The sequence below is a fragment of the Gavia stellata genome, chromosome 11 (genome assembly GCF_030936135.1).
Source record: "Gavia stellata isolate bGavSte3 chromosome 11, bGavSte3.hap2, whole genome shotgun sequence".
Taxonomy (NCBI): domain Eukaryota; kingdom Metazoa; phylum Chordata; class Aves; order Gaviiformes; family Gaviidae; genus Gavia; species Gavia stellata.
This window is the reverse complement of record NC_082604.1, coordinates 3,133,812-3,150,405: the sequence shown is the minus strand read 5'-3', so window position 1 is coordinate 3,150,405 and position 16,594 is coordinate 3,133,812. Positions and strand designations below refer to the sequence as shown.

General features: G+C 50.1%; 1 protein-coding gene across 1 annotated transcript in view; it reads left to right on the top strand.

Moving 5' to 3' along the window:
- Positions 1-14,245, top strand: part of VPS8 (VPS8 subunit of CORVET complex) — a 53,499-nt gene extending 39,254 nt beyond the window's left edge. Inside the window, exons 24-27 of the mRNA XM_059822354.1 lie at positions 207-376; positions 1,024-1,192; positions 12,730-12,810; positions 13,487-14,245. Of these exons, the coding sequence (XP_059678337.1) occupies positions 207-376; positions 1,024-1,192; positions 12,730-12,810; positions 13,487-13,636 (570 nt within the window). The 3' untranslated portion in view covers positions 13,637-14,245. The remainder of the gene's footprint in view (positions 1-206; positions 377-1,023; positions 1,193-12,729; positions 12,811-13,486) is intronic.
- Positions 14,246-16,594: the final 2,349 nt, after the last annotated feature.

Below are 16,594 nucleotides of genomic sequence, written 5' to 3'. Positions count from 1 at the left end.
TATTGCCTCCATTAACACGTGATAAAAGGATAAGTATTTTGAGGGCAGTGGCTAGAAAACATATAAAGAGAAGCAATTTTGTTGGGTTGGTTTTGCTGTTAGTAATCTGCTAAGCTGCTTGTTATGAAGAATTGATCAGTGTGGAGTTTCTACAGACTGGAGATGACAAAATGACCTAGTTTTTCTGTATATTGTCTTCCACGCAGACCCTTTTAGAGACAACTACGAATCTTTTAAACCATGATCTCCACTGGTCCCTGTGCAACCTAAGAGCTTCTGTCACTAGAGGGCTTACCCCAAAGCAGGACTACTGCTGCATTTGTCTACAGCAGTACAAAAGGAGGCAAGAAACTGCTGATGAAATCATTGTTTTCAGGTAAAGTTAAGGGTCACAGTTGTGATCATGTTAGTAGTTTTAAATGAAAGAAAGAGCTACTGGTCTCTTGACTTACACAAGTAATCATACGTATTCCTGTGAGCATGTATCCCTGCTCCCTTGCACTGTAAATGGCCTGGCTAATCAGCCCCATCAGAGCCGACCTTCTTTGCATGCAGCCAGCTCCGTCTGGGCTGAAAATTGCCTTACAATTCTGCGGGAGCTGTTCAGTAAGCTGTCAGTTTATCTGTCATCTCTCCCAGCAGTGCAGTTTGTGCACCTGCAGCACCCTGGGTTTATTTCCCCGTATTTGTACATCTCAGATCTATTGCAGCCCTGACTACGTACTCCGTTGGCATCTCTGGTTTTCTTGTCTGTGACTAGGTGGCTGTAAAAATAAGACAAGACCTTTATTACCGTGGTATTATGATCTGTAACTGTATCGGCAAATGGGCATCTACTGTTATTTTTGCAAGTCTAGAAATACTACAGGAGGGTATGAAGGGAGTGTATGCACTGCTGATCTGTATTTGCAGATAAACAGCCTTGTTTTCCATTGACCAGCGATTTCCCCTCCGAAGTACAGAGCTGTCAGGCTGCGTTACCCTGCTTTCGAGCACCTAGCAGAGTTCTCTTCCCTTTTACAGCTGTGGCCACTTGTACCATTCGCTGTGTCTGCTGAGTAAAGAGTGTGGGACGGTAACCAAAGGCCTGATGAGGTGGATGTGCTATAAATGCAACTCAAGTAACAAGGGAGGAAAACTGAGCGAGAACCTCTCGGAGCTAAAAAAGGGAAGTGGAGCATCCCTGGCACAGGTAAGGTTTGTGAGGTGGTTTCTCTTCAAGTAAACTTCGAGCAGCACTTACAGACTTCATCGCTTTGTGCTCATGCCTGTCTTTTGCTTCCAGACAAGCCCATGATCAGTAACTGTCAAACGTTGTCTGCAGCTAACTAGTCACGTTTATGAATGTCATTTTGTTTTGGCGTGGGTATACAGAGCTGTGCAAGAAATGGAAATGTGTTCATCCGGAAGGTCTGGGAACTGCTAGCCAGCGTGAGGGCAAGCCTGGATGCTTGCAGCTGATTGCCTCCTGGATGCACCCACCGCTTTGTCTTGTTTGTGAGAGCCTGGGATGGGCCACTGGGGACAGTTCCTTTCAAACTATTTTTAGGTGTGTTTTATATAAAACTATTATTAAAAGCTGGCGTGTTCCTCGCGGCTGGATCGTGGAGCCTCCGTTCTAACTTCCTAACAGATAACCTGGCTCTGGGTGAAAGATCTGGAATTGGTTTGACTCGTTAAGTGCTCACACAATGTTTAAAGAAGCTTGTGTGTAAACAAGACCGATGCAGCTGGATTTGGGTGAAAGAACAGATCGTTCGTTTGTATTTATTGTCAGTATTTGTGTGCAAGAAGTTTCACCATCCCCAATTCAAACAGAAGTCCAGTCTCAATATGCATGCTTCTGTCTTTTCCCTGGCATGGTACTGTGGATTGTAAGCAAAAATGGCACGTAGCTTCTTGGGATGCCTTTTAGGGATCTTGCACCGGAGGGAGCTGAACTTCGCTGCCCCGTGTTCCAGCGAAGGCGCTCACTGAGGGGGTTTGTTCCTAAATGCCTCAAGGTACTTTGTGCATTTGTCCCCGCACAGATGCACGCAAAGCAATGTTTTTCCACTTCTGAAACCAAAGCAATTCAGTCTTGGGGTACGTTTTTATAGTAGTACTTCAGTTTTCTTCTAGCAAATTATTTCAATTTCTGCCAAATCAATTCCGATCAAAGGTAGCTAACAGCATTAGTCAACTTCCATCAGCTTCTGCATTAATGAAAAAAGAAGCTTCCTGCTTGAAGGGGGAGACTTGGGGGAAAAGTAATCTCTGAGGAATGTATGGAGCACAATGCAATCTTTGCAGTCAAATTGTGTTATTTTCTTATATGGTGACAGAAAGAAAAGCTTTCCCAGGAGATTGTAAATCAACTGTGGTCCAGTCTGCTTACAAATGCTCGTTATTTTGTGTACCGCCCTGCTACGGTGAACCATGGGTACTGGCTCTGAAGTTAGGCAGATTTGGCAGACCCGTGTTTTACCCTCTACATTTCTACTCCAAAGGGATGTGTGCAAATGGGTGTGACAGACCAGGTTTAACTTCAAAAGCTAAAGGCAAGATTAAGTACTAAAATTACATTCATCATTAAAGTGCCTGGCATTTTATAGCAGTGCCTTATAACTTGGTTATTACTGGACTTCTCATGGGCTAGTCAGTCAGAAAACCCCTGTGTCTCTGCTTTAATACCAGTCCGGACGTACCCATAGCAGAATGACAAGATAGCAGAATGCAGCGGAAAATGCTCCAGGTGATGTGGGAATGGTTGGGGCAGGGAGGAGAAGGTGCTTCCCTTTATCTGACTGATCCGTCTGCAGAAGTGAGGGTCTGGCTGGGACTCAGGGCTTAAAGGGGGACGTGGAGAGACTAGATGGGGAAGAAAAGGGGTTACAGTAGACATCATCTAGTGCTAGTTAGAAAATATCCATGCCAGACCATTTGAGAGTGCTGGCTGCGTCCCTGCTGTCTCTCAGTCATGCGCTCTTGGCAGAGAAGCCCATCGCTTCCCGCTCTGCGCAGCGCCGGCCTAGCAGAGCTTGGCTCTGGCTCATCAGAGCCCGAACGCTGCTTCAAGCCCCCCACCTCCTCCTCCCCATGCCCCAGATCCTCTCCAAGTTTGTGATGTTCCTCGTATATTTAAATTACAATATTTAACTGTTGTAGTCGCATGTGATTCAACTGTTGCGCAGTCAGATCTTTAAAAAGCTGAATATATTTAGGCTTGGCAAAAGGCTGTAAAATCTCTAGCCTCTCCAGGAAGTTTGTTTGCTTAACAATTGCTGCTCAGTAGCATCAATTAACCCTGCGAGGTAACGAGTCATCTGGCCGGGCAGCAGTCTGAGTTACAGAACGGACAACTTCTTCTGGGGGAAGTGCTGGGAGCGCGAAGTGGAGGAGATGGACGTGCGTATTGCCTGGTGCCACTGGAGCCAAAAGCAGAAGGGTGAGGAGGGTTACCCGGGGCGCAGGAGCGCTTGCTGCGGGCAGGCTGGCGCGTGCCAGTATGGCAGGGTTTGGTCTCGTGCAGCCTCAAGTAAATTTAAGCAGAGAATTAAGCATGAAAACAGCTAAGTTCCCCGTGCCTGTTTTGACATGACCCTGGTCTGTGCAGAATCGAGGTCTGTTTGAAAGGCGTGTTTTCTGCAGTAGCCTGGTGGATGACGCACGACGCTGGAGAGAGGAGGTGCGGGCAAGCAAAGGGACAGAAGGAAAGGAGAGACTTGCAGAGCTCCCCCCCACCCTGTGCCACGTTTTTGTGTTCCCAAGGGTCCTTCTCAGCCTGGGTCCAAGATAGCAGCGGTCACCGGTCTCCGGTGCCAGCTCAGGTGCAGAAGGGATTTATTTCTGTTCGTCACAAGGTTTGTTCAGCCTTTTGGCGCTTCAGTTCCCTCGTGAAGGGCTTCTCTGCATTCCCTCTCGACTCCACCGACACCGGGCAGACCCAGAGGTCTGTGTTGGTCAAGCTGCTCCTGCAGCTGATGTTTCTGCAAACAACGAACTGGAAATCCCAGGGGCAGGTTATGCTAACACAGTTGTGCTTCCAGCCCTGCCTTCCCTAGACCCCGCAGAGCCGGCTCCGAAGCTTCTGGGTCATTTTGCATATAGATCTGTGGGGTGCGTGTTTCTTTGCAACCGCTCTGAAGACCCTGAAAGTTTAGTCCATCTCTTGGCAAAATCTAATGTGGGTTTATATCCATAGTGAAATCTTCAGTTTAGGTATCAATTTTTTTAGCAAGCCTTGGATTAGGAATAGATTCATGCTGAGAAATGCCACTGAGCATCTGGAGTGCATTTCACAGTACCGATTCTGCTCTGTTGAAACAAAGACTGTCAGTCTGAATTTTGCAATGTTGTTGAGATTTATATGTGAAACGACAGCCCAACAGCCAGTGTTTTCTCTGTCCCTGCTTTGCATGCATGACTTCTGTAGCAATCACCTTGAAATTGGGGGAGGAGGAGAGATGCCACAAGCCAGCACTGAACCATTACTGAATCTGGTGATAGCACTTATTTCAACGGAGCCTTGCTGTGAGGAGGGCTTGAGACATTCTGCCCCAGCGAAGGGGAATAGGGAGGGCCGGGCAAAGGGGCTTTTCCTCTGGTTTTGCTACTAAAAGTTTGCGCTTTCTGTGTTAGCCCCTAAACCTTGCTGTCTTCCCAAGGGTCATCTTCTGTGTCTAAACTGATCATCTTTCCTGTTCTCCTTGCCTTTTATCATACCATAAATGAGAAATGAAAGCTTGTGTGTTTGTGGTGGGGTTTTTAATCCGATTTAAAACTTGCAATGCTTTTTTGCCTTGTGGTGTTTGAAGTTAACTGAGGCATATTAGGTGAATGCACAGTAGCTGGGCTTCTGCCTAAATACGTAAGTGAAATAGTCCTGATATCTCAGTCATTGATCTCCAAAACTAATTTGCCTTGTTACAGTGGGCTAGTTTGTGTTTTCCATTTATTCTGCCAGCTTACCTACTAGGGATCTGGGAGGGGAACGCAGTCTTGGCTCTTGGGCCATAAGCTCTGCAGAAAACGCCATGAATCCCTAAGCTGACTTGCTCTGGTTATTCCGTGTGTGAGAATTGCGCGTGAGTTCTAAGGGCACCATTGTTAGAGCTGTCCAGATGGCAAATATGTTTTATTCAGGAGTTTAATCCTGTCAAGTCATGCCAGGACGGACAATGAATATGATCCGTAGTTAATCCAGTTTATCAGACTCTACCTGTGAGCTCTGTTCTGCAGCCTGCCACCAGCGTCCCTCCTTGCAACGCAGCCTTCCATCCAGCTCAGAGCTTCCTGACCGACTTCCACCTGTGAGGTGTTGGTACCGTACTGTATCGCTCAACTGGGGTGTTAAACGTCCCTCTGCGGCATGCCTGTGTGCTTTCTATTGGGTAAGAATGAAGGTTTAGGACATTTTTTTCACCAATACTTATTTTAGAGCTAGACAAGTGTTACATGACCTCCATCAATCAGTAGACAGAGCCAATTTTTACTGTTTTCAGTGCAATGATGACCATCAGTTATTAGCTTGACTCCCAGCAATATAAAAATTTTCCAAGGACTTCATAGCTTTGAAAATATCCAGGCATGGGGTTTTTTTTTCCCCAAAAAAGATACTGAGCAGATAATTAGCATTTTATACACTTACAAGACTGTGCATTCTCCTCCGTAGAGAATATTCCCACATATGTATTAGCTGAGAAGATGCCCGGTCCTTTAGTTTTGGAGTTGGCTTTGGTGATAGATTCCTTAACTTCTTCAACAATGCGTAGGAAATCCATGCGAGGAAGGAACTGGAGACACTTTGTGCTATTGGCTTCTCATCAGCAGAACATCTGTGTTTTAAGATTTCTTGTAATATATTGGAAACAAAAGTGGTTTAGCGAGAAGAAAACCCAGTGTGGGAGTCTTAACTAGCAGCTAGAGGAGGACTGGCACCAAAGCTAAAACTGAAAATAAACCACAAATTTAAAAACACTAATTTCAAAAACATAATTATCCTTTAGCAGCTTTTAAATCAAAATAGACTATTTTCTTGGACTTTTCGTAGTTTACTTTATTCTGTTGGGGTTTTATTTGAGAAAATCAGACTGAATTGTAATTGTTTCCCCTGGCCTTCACGTATAGCCTGGCAGAAGTTTCCTCTTACTGCCTGCAGCCCAAAGTCTTGCACGCTAGGACCCGTGAGAGGCTAACACGGAGCGGAGACAGCTGACTTCCAGGCTGCCTAAAGCGAAGACCAGTGAGCCTGGTCTGTGCTCCTAGGATCCCCTGGGGAAGTGGTATGTCCTGGTTAAGAGAAAAGATGGCAACATTTCGGTGGGTAATCTTTGTTTTACTTTACATCTCAATTTCAAAGAAACTATTTTTATGGCTTGATGAAAATCTTCTCCCTTTTATTAAAACATTTCATATCTAGGAGGATCTGTAGAGCAGACTCATTTAAATATGGTGACAGATGCTGGGCTGTTCCAACCTGTTGATATTCCCACAAACTGCATCAGTCCCTCTTGCCAATAGTTGTGTGTAGTTTAGCACAGTGCTTGACAGTCGTATCTCTGTTCTCCGAGGAACCGGCACAGCTCATTGCATACATCTTTGTTGCGAAATTGCAAGCTTTCAGTCTGCCTTCGCAGATCTGCCTTGGAGCACAGGCAGGAAAGGAAACGTGTGACTTGCCATCTGCTAGGAGAGGCTGCCTTTCCAGACCCAGCGCAGGCTGGAGAGTCAGACAGAGCCGGTGACCTCTGCCTGTGCTGCTGCGCTCGCTGCTGCTGCTGGAGGGGGCGATTGCTGCTCCCCTCCGTGCCTGGTACTTGTTCCAAGCTGAGAAATAACCAAACGGCCAAAGGGTTAAGAAGGGTGCGCATGACTCCTTTCTTCTGATGTTCTTCTGAAGAAGGGGAGCAAAATAAATAGAAGCTGAGGTTTTGGTTCAGTTTGTAGTCCCCAGATGGGAGGGTATGAGAAGGAATCGTGGCTGGTTCAGTGGTGTTTGCTGTAGCCGAAGGCGTCACTGGCTGTTCTGGAGGGCGGCTTTCAGAAATGTAGGTGGCAGATGAGCATCTGTCTCTTGTAAATCCCTCAAATGGAAAGCTGCAGTTTCCATGTCCCGCCTCCCTCCCCGTTCCTTTTACCCTCATGTTGCACAATGAAAACAGCGTGTTTTGTTGGTTTGTGTGTGAATTGAGCATAGACAGGCTTGGGCAGCTGCCGCTGAGCTCCCAGGACCATAGTTGTTCTTAAGCACATTATAAACTTCCCTCTTAAACAGCAGCGGGTGTCAGGAGCTGAAGGGGACAGATAGCAGAGGCGTCCGCGTTCGTTTTCTGTAAGGTTTGGCGTCACCTTATCAGTAAGCCTCTGGCAGGAGGGGTCACTAGTCCTTTTTACACCAAGTAGGACTTTGTCATCCTTCTACATGTCTTTACCTTCCCTTTCTCTCCCCAGACTCCTGCCACTGAGAGAACACTGCCTCTCTTGAGTCTCCTGTGGCTGGCTCTTGTGGGATGCTGTTCAACAGCCTCTTAGCTCATGTTTAGAAAATGCATTATTTGCCTTCATGTGTGACGCTTCCGTCCTGTCGGGTTCAGGCACTAAACTGAGCTCAGCCTGAGCACGGACCTGGCGTGCATCATCTTTATGTAATGTTTAATCTGTGTGCTGCCGTGCTTCCCTCGAAGTCTGCTGCATTATAAATAAATATCTCATCTGCTGGGCCATAGTGTCCAGCGAGGATATGTGGGTTTTGTGTTTATCTAATTAGTCCTGAACAGCGTTGTCACTCCTTTGGCTGAAGGCATCAGCGGAAGTCCAAGGGAATATTCCAAGAGTGCCTGGTGTAAGCACGAGCTGCTAAACAGACCAGCTAGCAGAGGGAGAATGGAGGTGTGCCAATGTGCTTCTAGATATTTAATACAGACGGTTCTCCTTGCTCCTCTCGGTCACTGCAGTATCTCACGTTGCAGCAGCGGTGAGTCTATCAGAGCACAAATAAGCCTGGCCTCTCTCTTGCCTGGAGTGGGAGGTTTGCTCCTTAAGTTCAGCTAAGTTCAACTGGAAATAAGAGACATCTGCCTTTCCCATTCTGCTCCCGAAGAGATCAGAGGACAGAGCTGGAGCGCAGACCTGTGTGACAGATTGCTCCTGCTGTAGCAGAGCGCTGAGGGAAGGCTGCTCTGCCATGGGCTTTGGTGAGTCAGTGCTTCTGTTTGCTTGCAGACAGCCGGTCCCGGTTTGCCTGCCACTGCCAGCCCCGGCGGTACCGGCTGCCGCTGCATCCAAACAGGAGCAGGCAGGGCCTGGCCCGCTGCCAGGGCTTTCGCTCCTGTGTGCGCTAGCAGAGGTAAGTGGTGAAACGCTGTGGAGGCTGGTCTTGAAGCAGCACGTCCTGCTGCTGTAGCGCAGCTACGGTGGCTCTGGGACTTCCTCCGAGCAAAGGTTTGCCCACGTGCCACATTGCCCAGAGTGACTTGCAAGACGTTTCCACCTCTGTGGTGATCAGCCGGTCGGTGTCTGTCCCGTAGCAGTGGTGCATTGCTCTGCAGTAGCTCTGCAGAGGTCTGCAGCAGCATCCTTTTGTTCGTTCTGCAAGGCATGTCCTGAGGTTTTTTGAAGTTCATTAACAATTTTGTGATGTTAGTGACTTTGGCTCAGAGCAGCTGCCTGCTTTGCTCTCTTTTTGCTTGATTGTTCCAGGTTCCTGGGAATACCATGAAAGCAGCAGGTCCTTATCCTGCGGAAGAGGAGTAGATTTACTTAGTTTTAAATTAATTGGCTCAGCTCTCATTAAAAAACTGAATTTGGCTACCTCTTTGTAAGGCTACTTGAGCCTTGGTGTGAAATAAGTGTCCAGCTGCAGGGGAGGAATGGCAGAAGGTGGACTTGGTGTCCATTGCCTGCGGATCCGGCTCCGTCAGTGGGGGAGGTGGGTGTTGCTTTTGTTCCTAGGAATCCCGAAGCCTTCCCCAGGGCTTGTGGCTGCATCTGCCCTGTGTTATGGCGTAACGTGGTGCTCTGATGCTCTAATTGATGTAGCAACATCTTTTGTGGAAGGTATGGCTCTGAGAGGCAGCACTTAGATGGATATCTCGGCGTGACTATTAACGGTGCCTCTGCTTACAACTGCTGTATGATCTGCTTTGCTTAGGCGCTAGCTGATGATGGATTTTGAGGCTGCTAAATTAAAGATAATTGCAGGCTTAGGAGGGCTGTGTGGTGACTACCCGAGGGGGGTGGAATGTGTGCAAGCAAAATGTGCGTCGGAGATTAGCATTATAGTGGTGGGATCTCTGAGAACTGTGAAACAAAAAGGAGCCTTTCTTCTCCTTGCTGGCCCAGATCCTCAAGGGGATGAATTGTGGCTCTTGGGTTCTACGTCTAGTCTGAGGCCTTTCTGAAGGATTTGGCTGGAAATGGCTTGGAGGTGCCGAACCGCTTCGTACCGATCTAGACAATAAGGAGCGAGCTGGCCCTGCAGAGCACTGGAGGCAGAAGCTGTGTTGCCGGGTGAGCGAGTGGATTCCACTGATGCCCGAGGGCTGATGCTGGACCCTGAGCCTCCCTGTAGCTCTTGAATGAAAACATGCCTTTAGTGACACGGTTAAAAACGAAAAAGGCCTGACAGCAGATGTTGCCATGACAACAGAAAGAATTGCCTGCAATATTTCAGCTCATCAGCCTGGAGAACAGACTGATTGATAGTTACATACGCGTGGTAGAGAGATAGCGGAAGAGGGGAGGCTAATTATACTGCCTTTTCCTTGTCCTTGAATGCCTGTGGCCACAGCAACTGCGGAGGACAGTTTTTCCTCGCTTTTTGGTTTTTTTCCAAGTGAGACTGACCTGCATGTCCCTTGGAAGCGCCTGTACAGCCGGCCAGCTGCGGGTACGTGACCCTCGCTGTCATAGGCGCTCTGGTTCAAAGCCTACGCCGTGTGTGCAGGGAATATGGAAGTTTGGCTCCTTGACTGGTGATTAGCGAATGGTTATTTACATTAGAAAGAATATTTTGGAGGGGGAAGAAGTGAGTTTGAGCACATGCTTCCAGCATAGGGCGATCTGCGCTGGGGACATTCCTCTCTTCTCAGACTGTCTGATGGACGTCTCAAAGGCGAGATGCACGTGGCTTCAGGGGAGTAACCGAATGAGTCAGGCTGCAGGAAACCCGCGGTGGGTTCAGTGCATCTTCCCCCAGAGCACTCCTGGGCTCGCCAGCTCCGAGCCATCTCTGGGACGTTCACACGCTGAAGGGGTGGGTGGCCAGATTCTGCCCTGGCTGCGCTTTGCTCAGCGAGGAGTAGGAAGGGGGGAGCGTGTGATGGAGGAGCTGCCGGAAGAGAGGGACAGGTAAAGGTGCTGTGGGAGAGCATGAGAAGACAAACCCAAGGGTCTGGGTAAAGCATTCCCAGACCAAGAGTTTTGCTGGGGTCTGGGGACAACATGGCTCTCAGGCGGAGCAGAACGCTCTGCCGGTGCAGGGGGGTGGGCTGCTGCTGGGGACGCCGAGGCTGGCGCCAGTGCTGGCGCTCTGCGTGGTGGCGTGCCCGTCTCCCCGCAGGGTTTGTGCTCCGGGTTTTGTCCACGGTAACTTTCTTTCAAGGCGGCTCACTGTAGTTGATTTTCATTGCACAGTTGCCAGCAGCGTTTCCCTTTCTCCTTGAGCAGCAATTAAAAATTGAGGCGCAAAGACTGAGGCAGCGTGATATCCGGCAAAACGTTGTTCCCTCTGCCCCCAGACCTTACCCATCGCAGACCGCAGCTCATCGTCCACTTTGGGCAAGGCTGCTCAGAAGGAGCCTTGTCCAAGAGGCCCTTAGCTCTGCCCGGGACATAGGGCGCTTCTCCATGAGACAGAGCTGTCATGCAGACTGCAGCCCCCCCAGGCAGCTGCAGCCGCAAGCTGTACCTTAAACCTGGATGGCAGCGTACCCCAGGCTTAGGATAATTATCGGAGCGTGCTTCCTAGGGTGTTTGCCGAGTCTTGCTGGCTCTTGTGAAGAGCTGACGGCGAGCTCTTCCGGAGAGGTTTGGGAGCCAGCATGCTGTGCCCCGCACAGCCCCATGTCGCTGCAGCATGCGCTTATTTCCCCAAGGAGGACTGGGAGTCGCCTTCCCAGAGCTTTTGAACGTGCTCTTCAAACACACCGTAAAGCATGAGAAGTACAAAGCAAGTTGGGTGTTGCGGCGAATGCGCTGCAACCCCCAAGGAGACCGCCTGCCCTGGGAGAAGGGCCTCGCTGCTGGTGGGAGCCTCTAAGCGCAAGAGAGGAGCATGCTTGTGCCTGACCGGGAAGGGTCCCGACTCCCAGGGACCCTGCCTGACTCTAGAGGAACGGTGAGGGCCCCTCTGCCTTCCCGGGGCCAGGAGCTCAGCCTTAATTCCAGTTGATCGCAGTCCTTGAAGGCAGCGATACTAGTTCTTCATGTTGGGCTTGATCCATTGCCAGAGAGTTTAAAGTAAATGCAACTTCAGTCAGTATCCGCTGGTAGGACTGTAGCATTTTGGGTTAACAGCCCTTGGGAAATGTATTTTGGGGAAAATATTTGAGAATGAACACTGAATGTTCCCTTAAAAATAGATCCCCAGAGACAACAGATGCCAGATTGCTGCTCATGAGGGAGGCTGTTCTCCCTGGCTCCTGCTGTAGTTTCTTGATGATGCTTTTGCTTTGGAATACGAGCAGAAACATTCAAAATAGAAACACTGTGATGTGATAAAATGGAACAAACCTACAAGAATCTGTGATGCTCTGTCATCTCTCCCTGGGATATGTAAAGGATGCTTTTTAAAGCAGTTTGACTATGTGTGCAGCTCTCCTTGCGGTAACGCTCTTGTTGCAGGCTGTGGTCCCTCTATGTGCAATTCTGTTTGCCCTCACCCGCAACTCCGTAATTGCCCCGGCGCTGCCGGGTGACACTTACCCTTGTACCCAGCTGCTTGTACCCCGCAAACACTGACACTGCTGGGCAGTACCGTGACGTCTGTTGCGTCTGGTTTCTCAGGGGACGTGGCTGCCACTGATGTGTGAGTCACCTTGCCTCCCCCCCTGCTTTTCACCCCTCATTTCCTAGCTTTTAGTCTGTAACATCCTACTAGGGGAAAAAATGGACCTTAGGAGAGACACCATTAGTCGATAATAGTCTTTGGCACAGTAGTCATTCTCCATAATAGCCACGCGCAATCTGTGCCCGATCACAGCAGGCTGCGGTCGGCGCTGCGTGGGGACCCGGCAGGGAGGCTGAGCGGGGCCGGGGGAGACTGTCAGGAGATGACGAGAAAGGACCGGGGGGAGCTGCTGCTGCCTGGAGGAGAGCCCAGGAGAGGCTGCTCGTCCGCAGAGACCCATTACTTCTCTTCCCAGCTGGCTGCGGGGGAGTTTTTCCACCTCTTTTCTGTCTCTCTTCTTCTGCTTCTCCTGTTTCATTTCTTTTCCTATTTTCTTTCTTCCCCCAAAGGTGACTTAGTACTGTTAGCCTGTCTGCCGTCAGCTAGAGACCCCAACAGTAAGTCATTGTGGATGTAAGGGTATCTCTGTGCTTTCTGCAACAATAGGACTTTTTTTTTCCCAAAATGAAGGGGCACACAGTGGCTTCAAGCCAGAGGAAAGATGGCTAAAAAAGCCCCCCAAACAGGCTGCGGACTGGCTGCTGCAGGCCCAAGGACAGGAGCAGGGATGAATTTCTGTGTGTATGAACTTGACATCTTGTGTGTTGTTTCTGTAACCTCCTCCTCACTCTCTTTATCAGACAACTTCAGAGTCTCTGTTGGATCCTCAGCAAATCCAAGCTTTTGACCAACTCTGCCGACTCAACCGAGGAACCTCCAGAGTATGTACCACCTGTTTTCCTCGGGGTTTTAAATTGGTGAAGGGTATTTTGCATGTTGTCGAGCCAGATATTGGCACTGGCAGCGTGGGCTTTGGCTCTTCTCTTGGGTTTCCTTTTAGTGCTGGCAATCTACTGTGCTGGGGAATTCACTGGCAGTGGAGCCATGGAAATACCGCTGGCTTTGGGGCTGGGCCTGAAAAGCATCCATGGTGTGAGGTTTCTCGGATTCTTTTTAGATTTGCAAATAACCTCCCCTCTAGACACTGTGGCTCCCTTGATCACACAGAAGGTTCCCTCCTCCTGCCCCCCGTCTTGTCCCAAGGAGAGTGCAGCTCCCTCTGTCCCTTGCATTTTCCTTGTGCCTCCTGCCTGTTTTGGCTGCAGTTGTTGGCACTTTCAGCTCTTTCTGGGATTGTGTTTCAATTAGGTAACTTTAAAACAACCTAAAGACACCTGGGAAGTTGTTCAGCTCAGGACTGTTGTCCTGCTCTGAGCTCTATAGGGTCACTACATACCATGTATACCCTCTTCTTTACATGTGTTAAGGTTTTTCTAATTGCTGCAGGAAAAAGGTGAGCCCCCTATGAGCACTTTGCCTTTCTGCACCTTGCACGAGCGCTTCCAGGCACTCTGCCCAGGCTGCCGGACAGTGATCCGTCTGGGTTTTGTCTTGCAGCTAGCTCTCCTGACAGAACTGTCTCGCGGCCACGGCGGTGAAAAGCACGGGCTGCTCAGCGTTTCCCACGGTGACCCGGCCACCAGCAGTGTCTTCCAGAACGAGAACTTCCAGCTCCATCTGGCCCCCCCGCCGCTGGCTGAAGACTAGCGCTCCTGCCTCCAGCCCCGGCTGCGGCAACGCCATGGCTGGTTTCGGATCTTGGTGCTGGGAAGCCTTTCCATCGCCACACCGGACTTTCCCCCGCTTCGCCGCCTTTCCCAGAGCCCTCTGTGCTGTGCTGAGTCTTGCTGGGCGCTGGTGGGTGATCTCCCAGCTCTGCTGCTGCCTCTCAGTAAACCGAGGCGGCCACGGGGCAGCTGGGCTGGAAGCTGTGAATTCCGGGGGCGAAACCAAGCATGCCGAAGGGCCGCGCAGCACTGGCCTACCTGCACAGACCCGGAGGCTCACGGCAGCGGTGGTAACTTTGCCAAATAACCGAGTCAGCTCCACTCCAGTGGAGGAGTGCGGCCTGTCCTGTGCCCAGAGCCTGCGTTGCACGGTGCTGTGTTGTTTTTGTGCATGGGTGCCACACCTGAGTTTTAATGGTTGCACTAGTAACGGCAGTCGTTTTGCCAAGGCTTGGCCCACTGCCGCACGGCAGCAGCTGCGGAATTTGAGGGCACAGAACAGGCAAACCTGGAAAAGGCTGAAGAATGCAGAAAACGATACGTGTGTGAGCTAACTAACCTGCGCACGGTGTGTTCCTACAAACTTCCATTAAAAAGACCCTTGGTTGAACTTTCCTGCGTGAGCTGTGCACACGGGGAGTGGGTAAGAGGGCTGCTGGTCTGGCAGCGCTGCTGGCTGCTGTTTTCTTAGCACAATTGCCACTGATCTCTGGTAGAGAAAGATGCATCTTGTCACTGCGGGTGAAGCACAGACTTTCCCTCTTGCCTATGTTGGGGGACGGGGGGAGTGCACGTGCATGTGTAAAAAGGTGCTGCAGGCCCTTGGGGGCTGCAGGGAGGAGAGGATCGGTGTGACGAGCGCCGATGGCCAGAGAGGTTTGTCACTGCTAAGCTCAACCCACTGTTTTTCAACACCAAACGGGGCAGTGTCCCTTCCCAGCGGCCCCTTTATCACTCTGCTCACACAGCTGCAACCCAATAGCAGTGGTGTTTCTATACTGTCACCTCTGGCTTGTGAAACACGCTCCAGATCCTGCCCTGACAACGTGTGTTACTGGTCTGGTGATCGTTATCTCGCCTCTTCCCCCTGTTCGTTTTGTCACTAGCACTTGGGTGTCCTGGGGTGCCATACCCTCAGGGTCCCAGCTGCTCCCAGGAAGAACACGGCACCAGGCAGGTGCTGCTCTCCACGCACGCAGGACTAATGCACAGAGCCAGTGGCTGGTCCGTGCAGAGCTTGCACTGGATGGCAGGAATACAGGGCAGCGCTGCTGCCTCGAGGAACACAAAAGCCCCAGCTGCCGTGCTGGGAGCAGTGCCGGCGCCGTGCACCCTGCGGCCCGGCGTGCCCGCTCTGATCACCACCTTCCCACTGGCATCAGGAACTACAAAATGGTGCCCCAGCCTGATGTTTCCAGCCTGCAGCCACACGTGAACCTGGTCAGAGGTAAGTCAACGGGGTACAGCCGGCTGAATTTGGCCAGACACCAGCCTGGGCTTGCAGCTCTTTTCCCCTGTGACCGGGGCAGGTATTTTACAGGCGAGTGAGAACCTGGCTGTGAGGTTGCCCACCAGCCTCAGTACTCACCAGGTGCCCAAAGCCAGGTGGTTATTACATGGTTATTGCATTTCTCTGCCTAGCCCTGGGTGCGTGTTCCAGGTACCGCCATCTGAAGCCGTAAGTGACCCTTCCTTTGCTGGAAATGCCAGATGTTTCACTCTAATATAGAAAATATAGAAATAGTTAGGACAAGCAGAACTTCAGTTGTTTAGTATTTTATTAAAGAGGAAATATACACACCTCTCCCTGGCAGAGTGGAGCAACGAGCCCAGGGCACGCCTCTTACAACGCGTCTACGCCAGTGTTTGTGCAAAGAAAAGAAATCACGTTTCTGTGAGGAGCGTGTTTCTGAACTGGGGTGCGTGATGGAGCACAGTGAGAAACCTGCCACTGTGCTGGCTGCTGAAACGCCTTCCAGAACTCGCCCCGTCCCGCACCAGGCTGCTCCACGGACGTTTTACAGGTACAACAAAGGGAAGAGGCAACTTATTGTGCTTAAGACATCTGAACAAATCCTGGGTAGGAGACACTCACAGCTTGTGAATATTGCTAATTACTTACAGTTACGAAAGAATGTATCCTGACGACAGTGATATGAACCTGCAAGACCACAGGATCTTACGGTAAGTCTTGGTCAGAAATACCCAACTGAATTTCACTACGCTCACAGCCGGTGCCCCCGAAGAGCCGGAGGCGGCGGCTCCTGCTTGCTTGCAAACAAGGTGAGCTCATGGCAAGTCAGAGGGTCCTGATGACCTCTCCTGTGCTGGGCGCCCGCCGCGAGAGCTGGTGAGGAGCACCCTGGCCTCGGGAAGGGCCCCGCCGCCGCTACGTCCTTGGGAGGACACATCTGCCAGCCCGCTCCGTCCTCCCGGGAGGGAGAAGCCGCCTCTGGGAAGAAAGCTCAGGCAGGGCAGGCACAAGAGTGAGCTTTTTCAGCTTTCCACTCGGATTACAATTGAAAGATTAAATATGAATAAATGCTGTAGGTTTATACATAATGCTTCCTTCTACCTATGGAATGTGTCTGAATGGTCAGAAGACACTAAAACATTGTTAGAAACCTTAGTTAACCAAGAAAGACAACCCTGCCCTTAAAAAATAAATAAATCCTATTTAGTTTTACTACGGCCTTCGGTTAAATGCCCTCAGAAAAACTATTCTCAGGTGCCTTGTGAGAAGGTATCTATTCATGCAGTGGCCCAAGTTCCTCATTTAACAAGCATTGCACTTTTTACTGTAAGTCATCAAAACTATAAAACCTATTATTTTTGTCTGAAAGTGTTAGTCTAAAAAGTACAGTATTACTTTATAACCATTTATGGTAAACTCCTAGCACACGCACTGTTGCCTAAACGTTTTCTAAAGATACTGATT